The 16539-nt window shown below is 43.0% G+C and overlaps 1 protein-coding gene across 4 annotated transcripts in view; it reads left to right on the top strand.

Moving 5' to 3' along the window:
- Nucleotides 1-16539, top strand: part of FOXP1 (forkhead box P1) — a 385773-nt gene that overhangs the window by 272648 nt on the left and 96586 nt on the right. For all 4 annotated transcript variants that reach the window (XM_005149417.4, XM_034065980.1, XM_034065979.1 and 1 more), the window contains one exon: nucleotides 87-215. In XM_005149417.4, coding sequence (XP_005149474.1) covers nucleotides 87-215 — 129 coding nt within the window. The remainder of the gene's footprint in view (nucleotides 1-86; nucleotides 216-16539) is intronic.

Raw genomic sequence — 16539 nt, 5'->3', positions numbered from 1 at the left:
GGGTTGCCTTGACCCTAGGTACTGTGCATGTAGCTCCCCACACCCTGTCTGCTGTAAACTCAGTTTTCAAACCTCTTCCCTTGCAGGCTCTCCAGGTAGCACGACAGCTTCTACTGCAACAGCAGCAGCAGCAGCAACAGCAGCAGCAGCAGCAGCAGCAACAAGTTAGTGGATTAAAGTCTCCGAAGAGGAATGACAAACAGCCAGCCCTTCAGGTAAGGGGAGCCTCTGTGCCTCCCTGAGCAGGCTTGTAAAAGCTGAATAAATGTGTCTTCCTTGTGGATGCTGGGACAGGACATTCAGGAGCTTCCTCCTAGTGGAGTCCACAGAGCGGCTGTGGCTGATGGAGGTGGTGTGAGGACCTGTGCTAGGTGTGCTTGAAAATCCCACCACAGCATATTTACAGATCATGAGCGTGTACATCTATTAGCATGTGGTAGGGTTGGATCATGACAAAATGGAATAGCTTTTGTTACTGTGTCAGCGTGCATAGGAGATTTGCATTAACATTTCTGTTTGATTGCTGTTCCATTTGTAGTCTGCGTTCACTCAAACCGATGATTTGCTGTGTCAAGGATATTGGGAAATACTAGGATACCATATCGTCGGTGTGTTTTTTCCCCTTTTATTGTCTGCTGATGTATGGACATCTTTAGAAAGAAAATCTAAATATTACCAGGCTTTGTTCTGTTATGAATTCAGAAAGCTAAAACCAGTACAGCATTCCCAAACAGAAGATGTCTGCACACATAGGCAGCTTCAGAGTACATTTTGCTAGTCTTGCAGGATAAATCACAGGAGTTAAAGACAAGAAAGACCTATTAGGTCATGTATCACATTTTCCTCTTTTTTTCTTCTTTTGCTATTCTAGTGTTAGAAATCCCAAGTGGTGGGTAGGACCGCTATTATTTTCCTTCAGATGGTTTTCCATAACAAAGCACACGCTCAGGAACTTTCCACTTTAATTCCATCCTCTTGCTCCAAGTAATACTGCTTGTATAAATACTGAGTCAGTCCCTTGCCTTGCCTCGTGTTCACACTCCTCAAACATCTGAGATACTAACATGTACTTGCCAGTTTTGGCAAATTATATGTATCTAGTTCTTTATGTGTTTCGTAAACCGGCACTTCCAGACCCTTGACCACTTTGCTGGGTTGCAGCTGGTTATTGCTTTTATTACTGCTCTCTTTGCAATTGCAGTGTGTCACTGTATTTTTGATAATAAGTTCCTGAATACAGCAGTTCAGCTGCAGTCACACAAAGCCCTGTAGCTGGGACATTTATCTTATCTTGTTCTTCTGTATCTGATGCTTCAGCCTCTGTAGCCCCAAATTCTTTCCGCTTTTTTTCTCTTTTCCGTTGTTGTCATAGCACGTTGTCAAACTCATGTCTGTTTTGCTCTTTCTATTTTTTTTTTTTTAGTTTGATATACTATCACCATGAGTTCCCTGACAGCATTGCTGCTTCTCTTGCCTTTTATATGTGCTTCAGATTATTTTCCTCCAAAAGTACGGATCCTGAGCACTTTAAATATGTAGTAGAAAGTGGAAGGTAAAGTCAGCATCACTAAAGGCCTTGACAGTAAAGTGAGAGGACCCCATCCCGCAGTTCTTACCCAAATAAAGCTAACAGGCACTTCAAGGGGAGTTTTGCCTGAGTGAGGAATAGCCATTAACTGCAGCCCTTGGCCCAGCACGGACAACTTCTCGCTTTTGTGTAGTGATTTCATCTTCAAAGCATTTTGCAAATACTAATCTCCAAAACACCCCCAGAAGGAAAGTCTGATAAGTAGGTAGCATTATCCCAGTTCTGGACTGGGAAACTGAAGGAAGCAGGTTAAGTGACTTGCTTAGGATCACAGAGGGAATTTGGTTTAGAGGTAGGATTAAGATTCATGAGTTCCTGGCTCCCACCCCCGTGCTCAGGCTGCTGGACAACACCTCACACTTTATAGCCGAGCCATTATTCTTTTGGAAAGTATGAAGCATTTTGTCATTGGGCAAATATACGTTTTATTGGCAGCGTAGAGCACCATAATCCAGAGCGTTACATTAATGCTTTCAAAAATATTTTATTTGGTAAATCCATAGCTGATCCATATGCCTTTTAATAGACTCTTCCACTGGGGACATTTTTAATGAGAGATTGTGCTGGCTAGGTCCAGTGTCAGGTACTAAAAGAAGTGCTTTGTTGTGCAGATGTCTTAAGAATAGCTCCAGAGGATGAAATATGACTGTGTTGACCTTTCAGCTGTGAGCTTATTTGTCAGGATTCAAATAAGTTGAAAGGATCAAACCAAACAGTTTCCGTAGTCAGACTGGGAATTGTGTTGCAGAGGTCAACAGTGAAGGCCACATCACGGATTCCATAACATAGACAATTGTTGGTACGTATTAAAGTACTGGAGCAGCTCCTGCAGTCAGAGACACAATTAAAATTCTAATTTATTAATGTATACAGAGAGCTGGCCCAGCCTGTCACTCACTGATTCAAATGACTGCCCAGTCTTTTTTTTTCCCTATCCCCTCCTCACTCTTGGTGCTTTTGCGGTCTTAAACGTACTGGAAGTCCTCTTGAATGTAACAGACACTGAGCACATCCCTGCAATGAAAATCTGTGGCTGAAAGAAAACAGTGGTGCTGGGGGTAGAATTTGTGAGTAAAACTGCACCCACACAGGCACCCACAGCCCTTGAAGTTGGATGGCACCGCACCGACGAGGCAATACCCATTGCTGACAGCGTGTAGAATAAATGCTGAGAGAGGTGGAAATATGCCCGGTTTCCAAAAGTTTGCTTAAATAATGAACCGAATCATCTTTGCACTTGGCTTATAAATAGAGATGTCTCATTCGATAGCCACAGTGGTTAGCAGTTACCTGGGTTTTTTTTCTGACAGGCAGACTTTGTGTATAACAAGAGTACTGTAGGCATTGCTTATCTCTGCTGTGCTTGGTGAAGAGCTCCCTAACATGAGTGCTGGGAGCTGTGTTGGCATGACAGGGGAGGAAGGGATGCTGTTCACCCAGGGTGCTGGTTCTCCTTACCAGATGCTCTGTGGCCCTGCTCAAGACGGGAGGCTGGTTTGGTTCCACGCAGGGCTGGAATAGCTCCATGTTGGGCTCAGCACTTTAGCGTTGGCTGGCAGGTTTGTCACATAAACCCCACTACCACAAACAGGTATGGAAAATTCATCTACTGAACACTACATACCTAATCTGTAATCATCTTGTGGATCATATCCTGTATTCCTTCCTTATTCACTGATCAAATAGCCACAGTACTTAAATAGATCCCATCATCCCATGGCCACACTGGGGCATGGGGGCTTCAAAAACATCTACATGACAGTGGGCTCCAGTTTTGTCTTTTGGGTCTCTTGACCCTGTTAATTCTGCCTGGAGACCTGATTTTAGCAGATTTTGACATATTCAGTGTATAAGAAGTTGGATACAGGAGTGGAGATGTGCTTTGCTGATATGTGAAAGTAAATAAATCTCCAAATACCCGATGACTCACATTTTGAGCCTATCTCACACTGCCGTGCTTTACATTTGGCAGTGACCTCTGGTTTCACAGCCTGATGACACAAACAAAAGAAGATTGGAAGTTATGGAATGGATTTAGTAACCAGCAGTTGGGAAAAGAGCATTAAAAAAAACACATCATCCCTGCAAAAATTACTGGAAGTGAAAAAAAAACCCTAAAGCCTGTTTGGTAATATATTTGCCATAGACATTGGATTTCCTTAAGTCTATGAAACAAATAATTTAACAGGCCAGGTATGCTTAGGATTTTGAAAATGTGCACATTTTTCCTGGCCAAGATAGATAAATCTTTGTATTAATAGATGTATTGATTAAAATTTGCAGCTTTAATTGCTGATGCTCCTAACGATTATTCATTTTGGTTCTTTAAGCGTTTTAGTCGCTGGCAAGAGCACACAGATTGGAAACAAATCAAGAGACACATTTTCTCCCAAGAAAGTAAAAGTGCATGTGTGTTTTGGCAATACTAAAAATACAGGTTTTTTTAAAGACGTAAATGTTGCATTGAGCTGAAAGTTGGATATTGGACTGAAAACAGATTTAGGACGTCCAAAGTCAGTATCTTGCAATTGAAATCCATCACTTGACTTTTTGATGGGATTAAAATGAGGTTTATTGTTTGATAGTGAACCTGCATGTGTTTGGAGAGAAGAAACAATGTCCTTACAAAGATGGAAACGTTTGGTTTCAGTTGACAAAACAGAAAATAAATCTGCCTTTTAATTCACGGCCAGGGAAAGAATTTGGGTTTGGTTTAGATTTTGGGGGTGAGACTGGGGGAGGCTGAGAGGACAGAGCTGTCTTTGCCTTTGCATACCGCTGCTTTTTAAAGCAATTTGCATGCTGTGTTATCCTACTATTTCTTTCCAGTATCTTGAGAGATAGAAAAGGGCAAGATTTAAAAATCACTGCTGCTTGATGTTGGGGGCAATTATTGTTGATTTTAATGAAATTAGAGATCATTAGCTCAACAGCATCATAAACACTGAAAGGTGAAGGGAAGGGTGTTCTCTGTTTCACTTGGAGCACACAAGTACCAGGTTATGTGGTCTTGGGCTTTACGTGCAGGGCATCTTTTTTACATGGTGGTAAATTTAACAACTGTAAAGAAGTAATGTCTCAGCAGATAATTTGGGAGGGGAAGTGAATTTGCAAGTGTATTTATTCCATTTTTATGAGTATCTCTCTGTTTCAGTCTTGAACATGGGAGTTGGTCTGAATAAAGCTTCAGCCAAGCCAATGGGAATGTTGCCACCAACTCCAATTGGGTTGAGATTTCACTTCTGCAGGGCTTAAATAGTTCACCTATGAAACTTGCACTTGAATCCTTAACTTTTACTTCTGACTTTGGAAATCAAGCAAAGTTGACTGTTTCTGGTTTCTGCCAAAGGACCCATAATTCCTTCAGCCCATAGACCAATTATAGGTGTTAGTCAGTGCCTGTGAAGTGCAGACATCATCCACCCCACAGCCAGGACAAAAGCTGAATCAGGTCCTCAAAATTACATGATCAGCTTGAAAATTTTGATACTAAGGATTCTAATTTTTTTTTTTCAGTGAACCCTGTGGGCCTTCTTTTGCTGCCCTTTACATATTTGTTAAAGCCTTTAGTATTCAGGTTTTCCAGCTTTCCGACTGAGCAGAAAGGTGAAAAATGCAAGTTTTCTTCTCTTGAAAGAAGTCTGATTGTCCTGTAATTATATGATTCCAAAAAACCATGGCTTCTAGGAAAATACCAGTATATTGGGAGAGCTGGTAGTGTGAGGAGCTGTCAGCAAATGTGATTATTCTCATTTTATAGCTGTGTAAACCCCAGCAGAGAAGTACTAAGTGACCCGCCCAAGGTCAGAGAGCTGCGTTAAGGTGTGTAGCTCCCTCTGGGGTATTTGGGACTTTGGGCATCTGCCATGTTATAAAGGAATCGGTCCTGAGGGGCAAAAGTGAAAGTAGGAGCCATGATCCCTCATTTCCAGCCCTGTGTCTCGTTAGAGCACCCCCAGTGTAATTTTGCAGCAGGTTTTCTGCTTTACCATGGAGCATTTAGAGAACAGGTTTGTAAAAGCTGTGCTTTCTGCCCATGTTGGGAGCGGGGCCATGGGGCTGGCTGGGCCCCGCTCCCGCCATGTGTTATCCACCTCGGGGAAGGGGAAAACAAATGGAACCTTCCTGACTGGTCAGAAATGTGTAAATTGCTGACAAAATGACACATGTAATTAAGAGTGCTCCTGCCATTTTACCTTGTGGTTTACACCTACAGTGTTGAAAAAAGAGAGTGACTCCCACCTCGCTAATTACCATTATCACTGAAATGGTAGGGTTTGAGTCATTAGTTCCATGTGCATTTAATTAGAGGAAGGCTGAAATTGGATTTAACTTATTACTTTTTCATGGATCACTTTCTTGTCATCACTTCAAATTGGATTGCAGCCCCAGGTAACTAATTATGAGCGCCACAGGATCAAGAGTGAAAAAAAGGTAATTAGGAATAACACTGTTGGACCCTTGCTGGTAGTCCACTTGTGCTTGGGAAGAAATGAGAGCAGTATTTTGTAGTATTACAGATTAGGGAGTTAAAGGTATGCACTGCTGCTAGGAATCTTGGGAGACTGCTCCCTCCTATAGTAGTTTATATGATGTACAGCTGGGTTGAAGATGTTATAGCGACATGGTTCCACAATCAGCTCCTTAATACCCAGATTAAACTTGTAAAAGCAACAGATCGGTTGTAGGCATGAGGCATCTCAACAACCGGGCAGTCAGGGTTCCTGACGCATGTGGTGACACCAGCGCCGTCGAGGCACTCCTGAGCTGTGGTACGGAGCGGTTTAAAGTACAGTGAGCAAGAATTGATAACAAATTAATGAACATATTAATGATCCAAAAGGGTCGTTCATATCTGACAGGGAGATGTATCAGTCGGGAGAACAGCGGCGAGGTTGATGATGTGTATGTCAGGAATTTAGCTCTCGCTTCTGCAGTGATAAGATCAGGATGTCGCTTCTCTTGTTTGCTGGAGAGGTTTCTTTTTGTTTTGCTCTTTGTGGGGAAGGCTTGCTTGGTTTGGCCCCTTTTTTTTCCCCTTTTTTTTTTTGATCTCAGCAATAGGGTTGCCAAGTTCTGCTTTCTTCAGAAAATCCTTTAAAACAAATTGTTTTATTTCCATGTGCAGAACAGAGTTCAGAACTGCAAGTAATCAATTTTATTGACACAGTCTGGAAAAAAATGTTGATGAGAGTTCAAGGATGTGAAAAGATTGAAATTTCAAAGTATCCAACACCGAGCATAGGAAAATTTCAGAAGTAGTTTCATTAAGCAAAGAAATCTATTGTGTAAGGGGAAAGTCTGCTCTAGGAACTAAAGATACTACAAGGAGGTTGCAGCAGCTGATTTTTTTGCCTTTAGAAGAGGAAAAGTTTCTTCATTTCTCATAGTAGTGAATCACAGTTCAAAGCTAGCACAGTTTCCTTAAGTTGTTTAAAATGGCTTTTAATGCTCTGTTAATGTAGGCAAATATTTGTGACTCAGTGTTGGGTAAGTGATGCTTGCTCATTATTTCCCGATGCAAGCAAAGTGTAGGAAATGATGTGAACACCATGCAGAGATGCTAAATAGACTTAAGAGTAACAAAATTCAGTTACAGAAATTAAGCCTTTCTCATTTACTTGACATTACAAAATGAAGCTAGAGATTAAAAGGTATTACCTTTAATATTGGAAAAAAAAGGAGAATCTCCTTTAATACATCTCAAATTGATTTACAATTTTTATACATAATATTCATCTGTGGTTGAAAAGGGGGCAACCTAAGGTCGAGTGATGTAGTGTTTCCATTTTTCCATATGAGTCTTTCTGTGTGTGATAAAAGCAAACTCCTTTATTTTGTCAGTCTGCAGGAATTTCTGATGAAGTGCAGGGGTCACTTTTCTGTCAATTTGAGTAGGCAGCATTTTTGAACTACTGTTTCCCCACCTCCCCCCTTGAAACCGTGGCCCTGATCTGACACACGCATGCACACACAAACACACGCGCGCTTAGAGTGCTGCAATCTGCAACTTATTAGTGCGCAGTGCTGGAGCCTGTCCAGTGGTTAGAAAATTTCCTGAAGCCTGGAATAACAGCAGTGGGTGCAAGTGCCATCGAACAGAAGTGACAATGAGGGGCAGTCCGGCCTGCCTGGCGAAACGCCCGGGCTGGAAAACCAGCTGAGATAGTCAAACGCAGGAAGATTGACGTGGTGCATCTGGGAAATGCTCAAAAAGTTGGGTTCTTGAAAAAATTACCTTCTGTGATCGTAAGACATCATCTGTTTTCCTACAGAGATTGTTTATAACAGGGTTTTCAAGCACTTGTCAAATAACCAGGAGTTCAGGAAACAGGCTAAAAATCTCTTACCGTTCAGATGAGTCCTGGTGTCGTTGGAAAAAAACAAACTCTCGTCATAGAGATCCACGACTTCCCGAGTCAAAGGGTGCCTGGGAGAAAGGGAAAAGGAGAATATTAGTGAAAAGCGAGTACTTGTGGAGCACGGGCTGTAGATGGGGAAGGTAGGATGCTGGGGTGATGCGCACAGCAATGTCACTAGGGGAGTCGCAAGGTGAAGTCATACCTAGTAACTGGTTTTTGTGTTGCTCTGCTTTTGTTACTTAGCTGTGATATCATAGGCAAAATATTATAAACATATCATGGCTATAGCTTGCTTGTGTAACAAAAGATCAGGAACTTTTATTAAGTTTGTTTTCCTTGTCATATTGTAAAAATTTATTATGTGTACTGTGTATATTAGAAACAGATTTGGGTAATTCTGTCTAAATGAAGTCATCCCAGCTATTTCCAGACTGTCTGTTTTTGGTTGTGAATAATTTTCATACATCAGATGGTTGTCATATTTAGTAGCTCTCTACATTTTAAATAGGACATATCCCATTTTGAACTTCCATGGACTTCAGCCGCTTCTAATGCTGAAGGCTGCTTTGTTGCAGGAGTATTGTGAAGTACGGCCTGTGGCAGGGCAGGGCTGAGCTGGACCAGTGCAATAGGAAGGAGTCCCTCGCCTTTCTGCATCAAAATCACAGATTTCCAACAACTGCAGTAGTACTTGTGGCTTTCAGCAGCATGCGCTGGGGAAGAGCTGCCAGATACCTATTTCAGCTTGTCCCTTTGTGTTCACACTTTGCCACAAATATGTTAGAAAGAAAAAAAACCCACTTAAAGTACTGCGTATCAAAAATCTCCTCCGATAAAAGCAATCTCTTCTCTCAAAGAATGCATGCTTCTTCCTTTCTTAACAGAAGTGTGAAAGAAGTTAATGTTTAAATGTTTAATGTTTAAATTTAAATCATACACACATCTACATAGCAGCTAAGTTACTGTGACTTTCTCATTTTTATATCCTCAAGGCAAAGTTTCTGTAGTCAGCATAGGGAAGCTCTGGTGCGCCTTGTGCACTGACCGAGTGTGCATTGAGGAAGCTGCAGTGATGATCACAGAGCAGAATTTTGCCCTAAACCCATCAACTGTGTCAGAAATACTTGAATTACAACGATTTGGTTAAAAAGAAAGTAAAAAATGAAAAGCAGGAGGAAAAGGGAGAAGGCAGTTTGATCTAGCTTGCTTGAGCAGAGGAGAGCAGCTGTTTGCCTCATGTGTTTGAATCTCTAGAGCTAATATTGAAGTTTCAGGGCAACAAGTGCAACATAACAGAATAAGTAGAAACTAAACCCAGAGAGACAATTGGAAATGCTGCTTGGATGTGGCTTTTGAGCTTGACAGTTTTACAGCTGTGTCGTCTGGTTGGCAAAATATTTTGTGGTGTGTGCAAAGAAGAGGCTGCTGCGTTGCTGAAATGTTTTTATTTTCCTGATAAGTGTAATCTGCATTTCTAAATTACTGATCTATTTAAGGTGTAACATTAATGGCACATAATCCCAAGTCATTGGAAGCATAGAAAATGAAAGTAGACTGAAGGCACAAGAAAGAAATGTACTTTGTGTCAGGATGAAGTTCGATGAAGCATAGAGAAGATGGAATAGATTATTAAATAAACTTTGAGAGGAGATGGAAAAGGCACTGAAATATCTCATTTTGAAAGGAATTAGTTTACTTGATTATATGCAACTGTATCACACTCAGGAAAGTATAAGACAAATGAAAGCAAAACAAAATTTAATTGAGCTATTATTTTGCAGACTTTGGCTCCGTTTCAGACAGCCTAATCAAATTGCGCTTTGCTCAAATAACTAATGTTAAATGCAGTCTACCAACAGATGTTTAAACAGAGACTAATTGGAAAATCTACATCCTGGGTTTAGCTTGTCTAGCTGAAAAAGTTTTGAGATCCATTTGGAAGCGAGGTGAGAAGATGACGGGAGAAGCTCAGGTAGTGATGGGTGTCAGAGCGTGGTGTGAGGAGGCAGCGGTGCCTCTGCCGGAGCTGCCAAGGTCACCAGTGCCATAGCCTGATAACATCTGCCCTTCAGAAGGTTGTCCTCCATCGTGTTGTGTCATGGGAGTCATGTTGCAGCTCCATAGCTCATGCCAGCAAGCATCGAGTATATCATGTGGTGGAGCACACGGGTTGAGGGTGTTTAAAAGCCTGAGGTGTGACTGTTGAAGCTCAGCACTTTCTTGCCAGTTATGTCACTTAGGCATTTTTTAAGCAGCACAGAATCAAATAATAAGTCACTGTGTTTTCAGTTATTAAGCTTTGTGGTATATCTCAACATTGAGCCTTTTACGACACATCTGTGCAACCACGTGGACCTCTTGGATGGGTTGCAGCATGGGGTTGAACAGCTTGGGACAGATTTGTCCTGGGTTTAAGTGAGAACTATCCAGGGAGTCCGTTGGAGTTAAGGGATCCCACTGAGCTGGGTATAGCTTCCTACCTCTTATTTTTCTTTCCAATCAGTTTTTCACCAAGTCACTTCAGGAGTACCAAGGTGATCAGTCCTGGTTTGCCCAGCAGCATTCCACTGTGATTTCTTGGTCAGGTGTTTGGGTTTGTGCATTTTGTGGCTCATCAAGACCTTGGGCTGATGAGTTGCTCGTAATTTGTGTTCCAGGCTTTGAGTGGGGTCACTTTGTGTTGTGCAGGTGCAGTGCACGCTTCCGTATTTACTGCAGGAAATGTCTATTCCAAGGACTTCGTTATCATAGGGAATGGTGTTTTGTTCATTTGGACAACTTTTGCGAGAAAACAGTTTTTCAGCTGTAGATGAAGCAAAAAGCAAATATCAGAAACCATGTGAAAAAAAACCCCATCTTTCGTTGGAAAAAGACTCCAGCAACAAGTAGAGTTGCTTTGGCTCACTCTTAATAGCTCAGAAAAACCCAGAACAAACCTGTTGGGAGATGCCAGCTGCCAGCCTAGCCTGTTGGTTCATAGCCACATTGCAAATATAGTAGTTTTAATGTTGTTGGGTTTGCTTGCAAGAATAGATGTGTAAAGAGACCTGTTTGCTGAATGATGGGTCACCGTCATCACTGGCCACATTGTTAATTGACGAACCTTGCATGTCCATCCTTGCATGAACTCTGCTTGGGCCAAGGCAGCAGACTGTCTTCCTAAGCTGAGTTGTAACCCATACCTCCATTTCATGTGGTCTTCTTCATGAGATGGTTATGCTGGGATAAGAGTGAGTTCAAGACCAGGTTGGGATGGGGGTTGGAGCACCCTGCTCTAGTGAAAGGTGTCCCTGCCCATGGCAGGGGGTTGGAACTGGATGAGCTTTAAGGTCTCTTCGAAACCAAATCATTCTGTGATTCTGTGACCCATAAAGTGTATTAGAGAGGTCCTTCTGGTTCTCACAAAGGTTTGTCCACTGTTGTCTCAGGGCAGTAGCTCCTCAAGATAGTACTGGTGTTGTACAGGCTTCATAGCCAGTATGTAATGGGAGTGTAAAAAAAAGATGCACATATATATATTTCCAAATGTAACAATTGGAACCCTGCAAAAGACAGATTATATTTTATGGCTTGTAAACATCAGAGCGGATATTTCAGGAGAACTACAGACAGCTGCAATTTTGTGAATGTGCACAAATTACTTGGAAAACAAATAATCCTCTGCCTACACAACTGTATTCACAACCAAGGACTGGAATGCCTTTTGCATGATGCTGAGGCCTTGTTCTGTGAAATATAATAATGCTCAAATGAAGAAAATGTGATTTAAAAGTGAAGTCAGAATTAATGCTCGCTGTGAAAACCTGTATTACTGACTGAGGTGCTGGCACAAGAGTGGATAAACCACTTCATGAAAAATGAGAACTAACCAAGGCATTTATCCATACTCAGATCAAGAGCTGAATGCTCAGACTTCTGTAGTAAGATGAATATGCCTGTATCTTCCAGAGATGCCACGTGCTGCCTGTGCAATCCTAGACAGCAAACATTCAGTTGGATTTGATGGTTAGAGGTATGCAGGGCTGTGTCCGGTCCCCCATCGGGAAAGGGTGTGGGAAGGAGGTGGAGGCATCTTGCCTGGCCTTTTCCTTCCCAGTTATCTCCACCCAGGTGGATTTGCAGAATGCCACCAAGCTGTTGTTCACATCTCTTAATTGTGTGCTGGCGGTTCCTTGTTTGTTGTTTTGCTGTGAGATAAGGGGTTTTTACAGGGAAGTATGAATAACGGGAGAGGAGGCAAAGAAAATCCCCCAAAGTGAAAACAAGGCCAAGCAAGAAGGAGTAAAGCACAAGTTGGCAAGAGCCAAAGGCCTGGCATTGATTTTACTTTCAACTTCTGTGTTTATTCAAAGGCTGTGGATACAGGTTAACTTCCTTTGCTCAATATTTATTGCTGTGTTACTTGTCTTAAACTGGAACAATGAGCACTTTGTTGATAGGGTTAAGAGCTTGTCCCATTTCACTCGGTCTCCTGCATCTCTCTCTCTGTCTGCAGGTTTTAAGCAGTTTATTTTAATTTCAGATTTCCAACCCTCCATCATGAATTGCTGCTGTGCCACCAGTAGCAACACTTGAGGGACTATTGTTTGTCTCTACAAAGTGGGGGGAGCATGCAGCGGAGCCCTTAGTGTCTGTGAAACTCGACCTTCCTTGATGATATTACACCTTGCAGATTCAGAGCAGGATAAACATTTTAAAGGAGAGGGGAAATATCAGATAGGTTATTTATCACCAGAAAAGGTTGTAGAAATTTCCTGCATGAGAATTAAAAATAGGACGGTGAAAAAGCCATGATGGCACTGGTTACCCTTCTGTATGACAACCATCAGAGATGCTGCCCAGATCAATTCATAGGAGAGTGAATATCTCCTCATCATTAACCATGCTAACCCTTGAGCAGACGGCTAAGCAGAAAATCAGTAAAGTCACAGTGTGGTGAATGACTTTACTGATTTCACCCTAATTTATTGATGGCAACGATTCTGGTGCTGTTAGGAATGGACACATCCTGGGCAGTCTCCCAGTGTTTGGAAAGCACCCCCAAGGTATTGGGGATTTCTGTCTGGAATAGAAGCATTACTATAATGCAGAACAGAGTTAAGGTATTTTTAAATCCTGTCGTCGGCAACTGGCACTACAAGGGAAGGTATGTTTATGACTTCCATCACTGTTATTTTTTCACTTGGGCTTGCTGCTTGGAAAGCATGCTCATTTTGAGTCCTTCACTCAGCTGCATCTACCCAGAAGAAAAAACAAACCCGTTTCTCTTCAGGGAGAGCGGGCAGTGGACACATCAGAGCAGCAGGGCCAGCTGTGAAGCTGTGGTGGAGCCTTGTTGCTAATTCTGCAGGAGGGAGCAGAGGGGACCACCCTGTCCTAAAAAAAATAAGAGAAGGAAAGGGAAAGAAAAACAGAACAGAAATAGAAAAAACACTTTTCAGTTTGAAACCTTGATTTTGCTGAAGTAAAAGCAAACTGAAAGAAAAAAAGGCAGCAAACAGCCTTACCCTTGCACAAGATGCTAGAATAATTACTGGGGCAGTTTTTCCATGCCTGGCTGCTTTTGCCTCACACCTGTAGGAGGCCCGTTCTTGTGCTTCTGTGCTTTGCCACCAAAGTACTTTTATTTGAAAACACGAGGAAATTCAATTTCCTAACACACCTCTCAAGTCAGGGCAGTTACGGCACTAGAAGAGTTGCAAATGGCTCATGTGTGAACAGTTTAGGATGGAGCTATTCGTACGGGGCCATGCTGAGGTGCAGGAGAGGGAAGGTAATTGTAAATGTTCTTGTGGGGATCTGATTGACAGCTTATTGTCTGCAGGCAGTTGAGTAAAGAATAGGAAATGAGTTAAGTGGAGGGGATCTGGCAGGCTGCAGGCTCTCTTGACAGCAGCTGCTGCACTGAGCAAAGCACCCAGGGCTCAAAACCAGCCTCAGGCAGGGGCACCAGCAGCACCCCCATTTCCAAGGCACCCCCAGAGGGACACCCCCCAACTGGTTCCAAACCTGTGTGAGGTGAGGCTGTGTCTTGTTTGCTGCTGCTCGGTCATGCAGGGAGCCTCCAGTGATCTCAGCCTCCAGGGTCAATGTGTCGGGGTGACCCCAGCTTGTGTGTTAATTGCAGTAGGGTCCCACAAGTGCTGGGGGATGCCTGTGGTTCATAAGCAGAACAAGACAAGGGAACTTCTTCTCCCTAACTCAATAGCTTTATTGACACGAGGCCTCTTTGGCAGTTTTACAGTATCATGAGGTCTGGGGCCAGTTGCGTGTGTTTTGAAGTTTTCATTATCCCACCTCTTCTTCCAGAGTGATGCATGCCCTCGAGTCCAAGTGCCCGTGAGAAGCCCCCAATGAGCAGTTAAATGTTACAGAACTGCACATGCTAAAGGTAGAAATATTAAAAACAAATACTCCCCCAAAATCTCACTGTCTGCAAGGGTTTTTTTATCTCCTTGCCTGTGTGCATTTAAAAACAAAAAATAAATCCCAGCTTTGCATTGTTAGCATAGGCTTCTGAGCCAGATTGTACTACAGAGCACACTGATGTTGTCTTCCCCTGAGGTATGGAAAGAGCTATGTGTGCTAAGCAGGTGTTTTCGTTTGTTTAATTGGAGCTGAGTTTAGCACAATATTACAGATAAATGAATTACACATGTTCAGTAATTCATAGAAAGTGATCGTTGTTTTGCTTAGGCACTTGTCTTCGCATCCAGGTTCGCAGAGATAGCGTGCTGGGGAACGGGGACAAAAGGCTCTGGGAAACAGAACCGGCATGTACTCGAGGAGTCTGGTTGCTAAAACAGCAATAACTATTTTGTCTTCGCTTAAATCGTGCCATTTTAAATTTAAATAGTATCCTGTTTTGACAAACTACAGAACCACAGGTCTGAAAAAGGAGTGCACAAAGCCTCTGTCAATAGTCGGTGGCATCTTCGGGCAAAGCTATGGGGTGACGCATGCTGGCACCAGGGATGGAGAGACCTGGGAATCACCCAGAGGGCTCCAGGGTTCTCATGGTGTGCTGCACCCAGAGCTTGGCAAGACAATGACTGATTTGCTTCTACCAGTGTTTTTTTACTTATTATTAGTGCTTTTTCCATCTTTTTAACCGGGCTTCCCAATCTAAAGCTGCACCCCCCCCGCCACCCCCCCCCCCCACCTTGTGATGCACACAGATGCCTCCAGCTTCCCATCTCCACTGACAGATCTCACAGCAGCAGGATGGGATGTGGGGATCCCAGGAAAGCCTCCCTTGTGGGAGCAACAAGTGAGAGCCCACAGGGCAGCTCAGAGGTGCTGCCTTTCAAGGGACAAGCAAAACTGGTCACTTCTTACAGCTTCCCTCTGGTTTTGAGTAGTCCCAGCTCTTGGCCAGCTTCCAAATGGATAATTCAACTTACCCAAATTTCCTCTGCAGATTCAATTGTAAACTATTTTCTCGCTCTCTCCTGCCAGTGTTGTATATAACTGTGCTGCGCAGCGTTAAACAGCTGTCACGTGCAGCTCCGGAGCCTGTGGAGCTTTAGGCACAGAAGGTAAAAGCTTGTATTAGAACTTGTGCTGAACTTTAGAGGAAGTGTTGTTTGTGCCTTTTCAGTTCATGAAGTACTTTGGAGTGAGCTTTTGTATTAAAGGGGTGGTTGGTGTGTAAGTCGCTGTTGTTAGCAGACAGTACCACTGCTTGAGGCTCATTGTGAAAAGTGATTTATTCAGGGACATTCTCTCTCATGGATGTCCTCATCTTCAAGCCTTCCATAATTGAAATAAAGGCTGTTTAGCTGCATTCATATAGGAATTTGTTAATGCACCACCTGTAGAGCTACTGTATGTATTCCTTCCTTTCCACCAGCAACAGCTTCCCACCAGCCTCCTGCCAGATACTTCCCCTCCATGGACTACAGAAGAAGGGCCTTGTATGTCAAGAGCTACACTGATGTTAAAAACCAGTAGTCCTTACCCAGATGGGTACCCTGATAAAGCTGTGCCTAGCGAAGCCTGCATCCTAGGATATGATTCAGGCAGCAGGTCTCAGGGCAGCAGTGTGGCTTTCTAAAGGAAGCCAAAGGCACGTGGGGAAATGGTGTGTGATCTGGGAAGTGCTCCTGCATCCTCTGGGTTAAATGGAGCCACCACAGTAAATCACAGTTGAAAGTGAGTTGGAAGCTTTTAAAACTGTTACTTGTTTGAGGCTTTTCCTGCTGCACGAGTCAGTATGGGATTGTTCTGCAGGAGGCTCCTGGGAATTAATGTGTGTCCAAACCCAGCAGCAATCTCGGAAGGGTTGTGGCTGTGTAATCTATAAACTTTTAATGACATATATAGCTGAGTAAATAGCTTGAAATCTCTTTAAACTCTTTGTTCATGAATGCATGTTAAAAAGTGCCCATCCCAAATGCAAACACACACCCACTCACCCTTTTCCTTCCCTTCCTTCTTCTCCTTCCTGTCCGTCCCTTCTTCCTCTTCTTCCTCTTCTTCTTTTTCTTCCTTTGCTTGTGCTAAAATGACCATTTTACACCCATTTCTAGGGGAGCTTTGGCTCGTGGCATCTTTCCTTGTGCTGGGAGCTGTGCAGAGAGCTCCCCA

The sequence above is a fragment of the Melopsittacus undulatus genome, chromosome 9 (genome assembly GCF_012275295.1).
Source record: "Melopsittacus undulatus isolate bMelUnd1 chromosome 9, bMelUnd1.mat.Z, whole genome shotgun sequence".
Taxonomy (NCBI): domain Eukaryota; kingdom Metazoa; phylum Chordata; class Aves; order Psittaciformes; family Psittaculidae; genus Melopsittacus; species Melopsittacus undulatus.
Note: the sequence above shows the minus strand (reverse complement) of the source record. Positions and strands in the feature narration are given on the sequence as shown.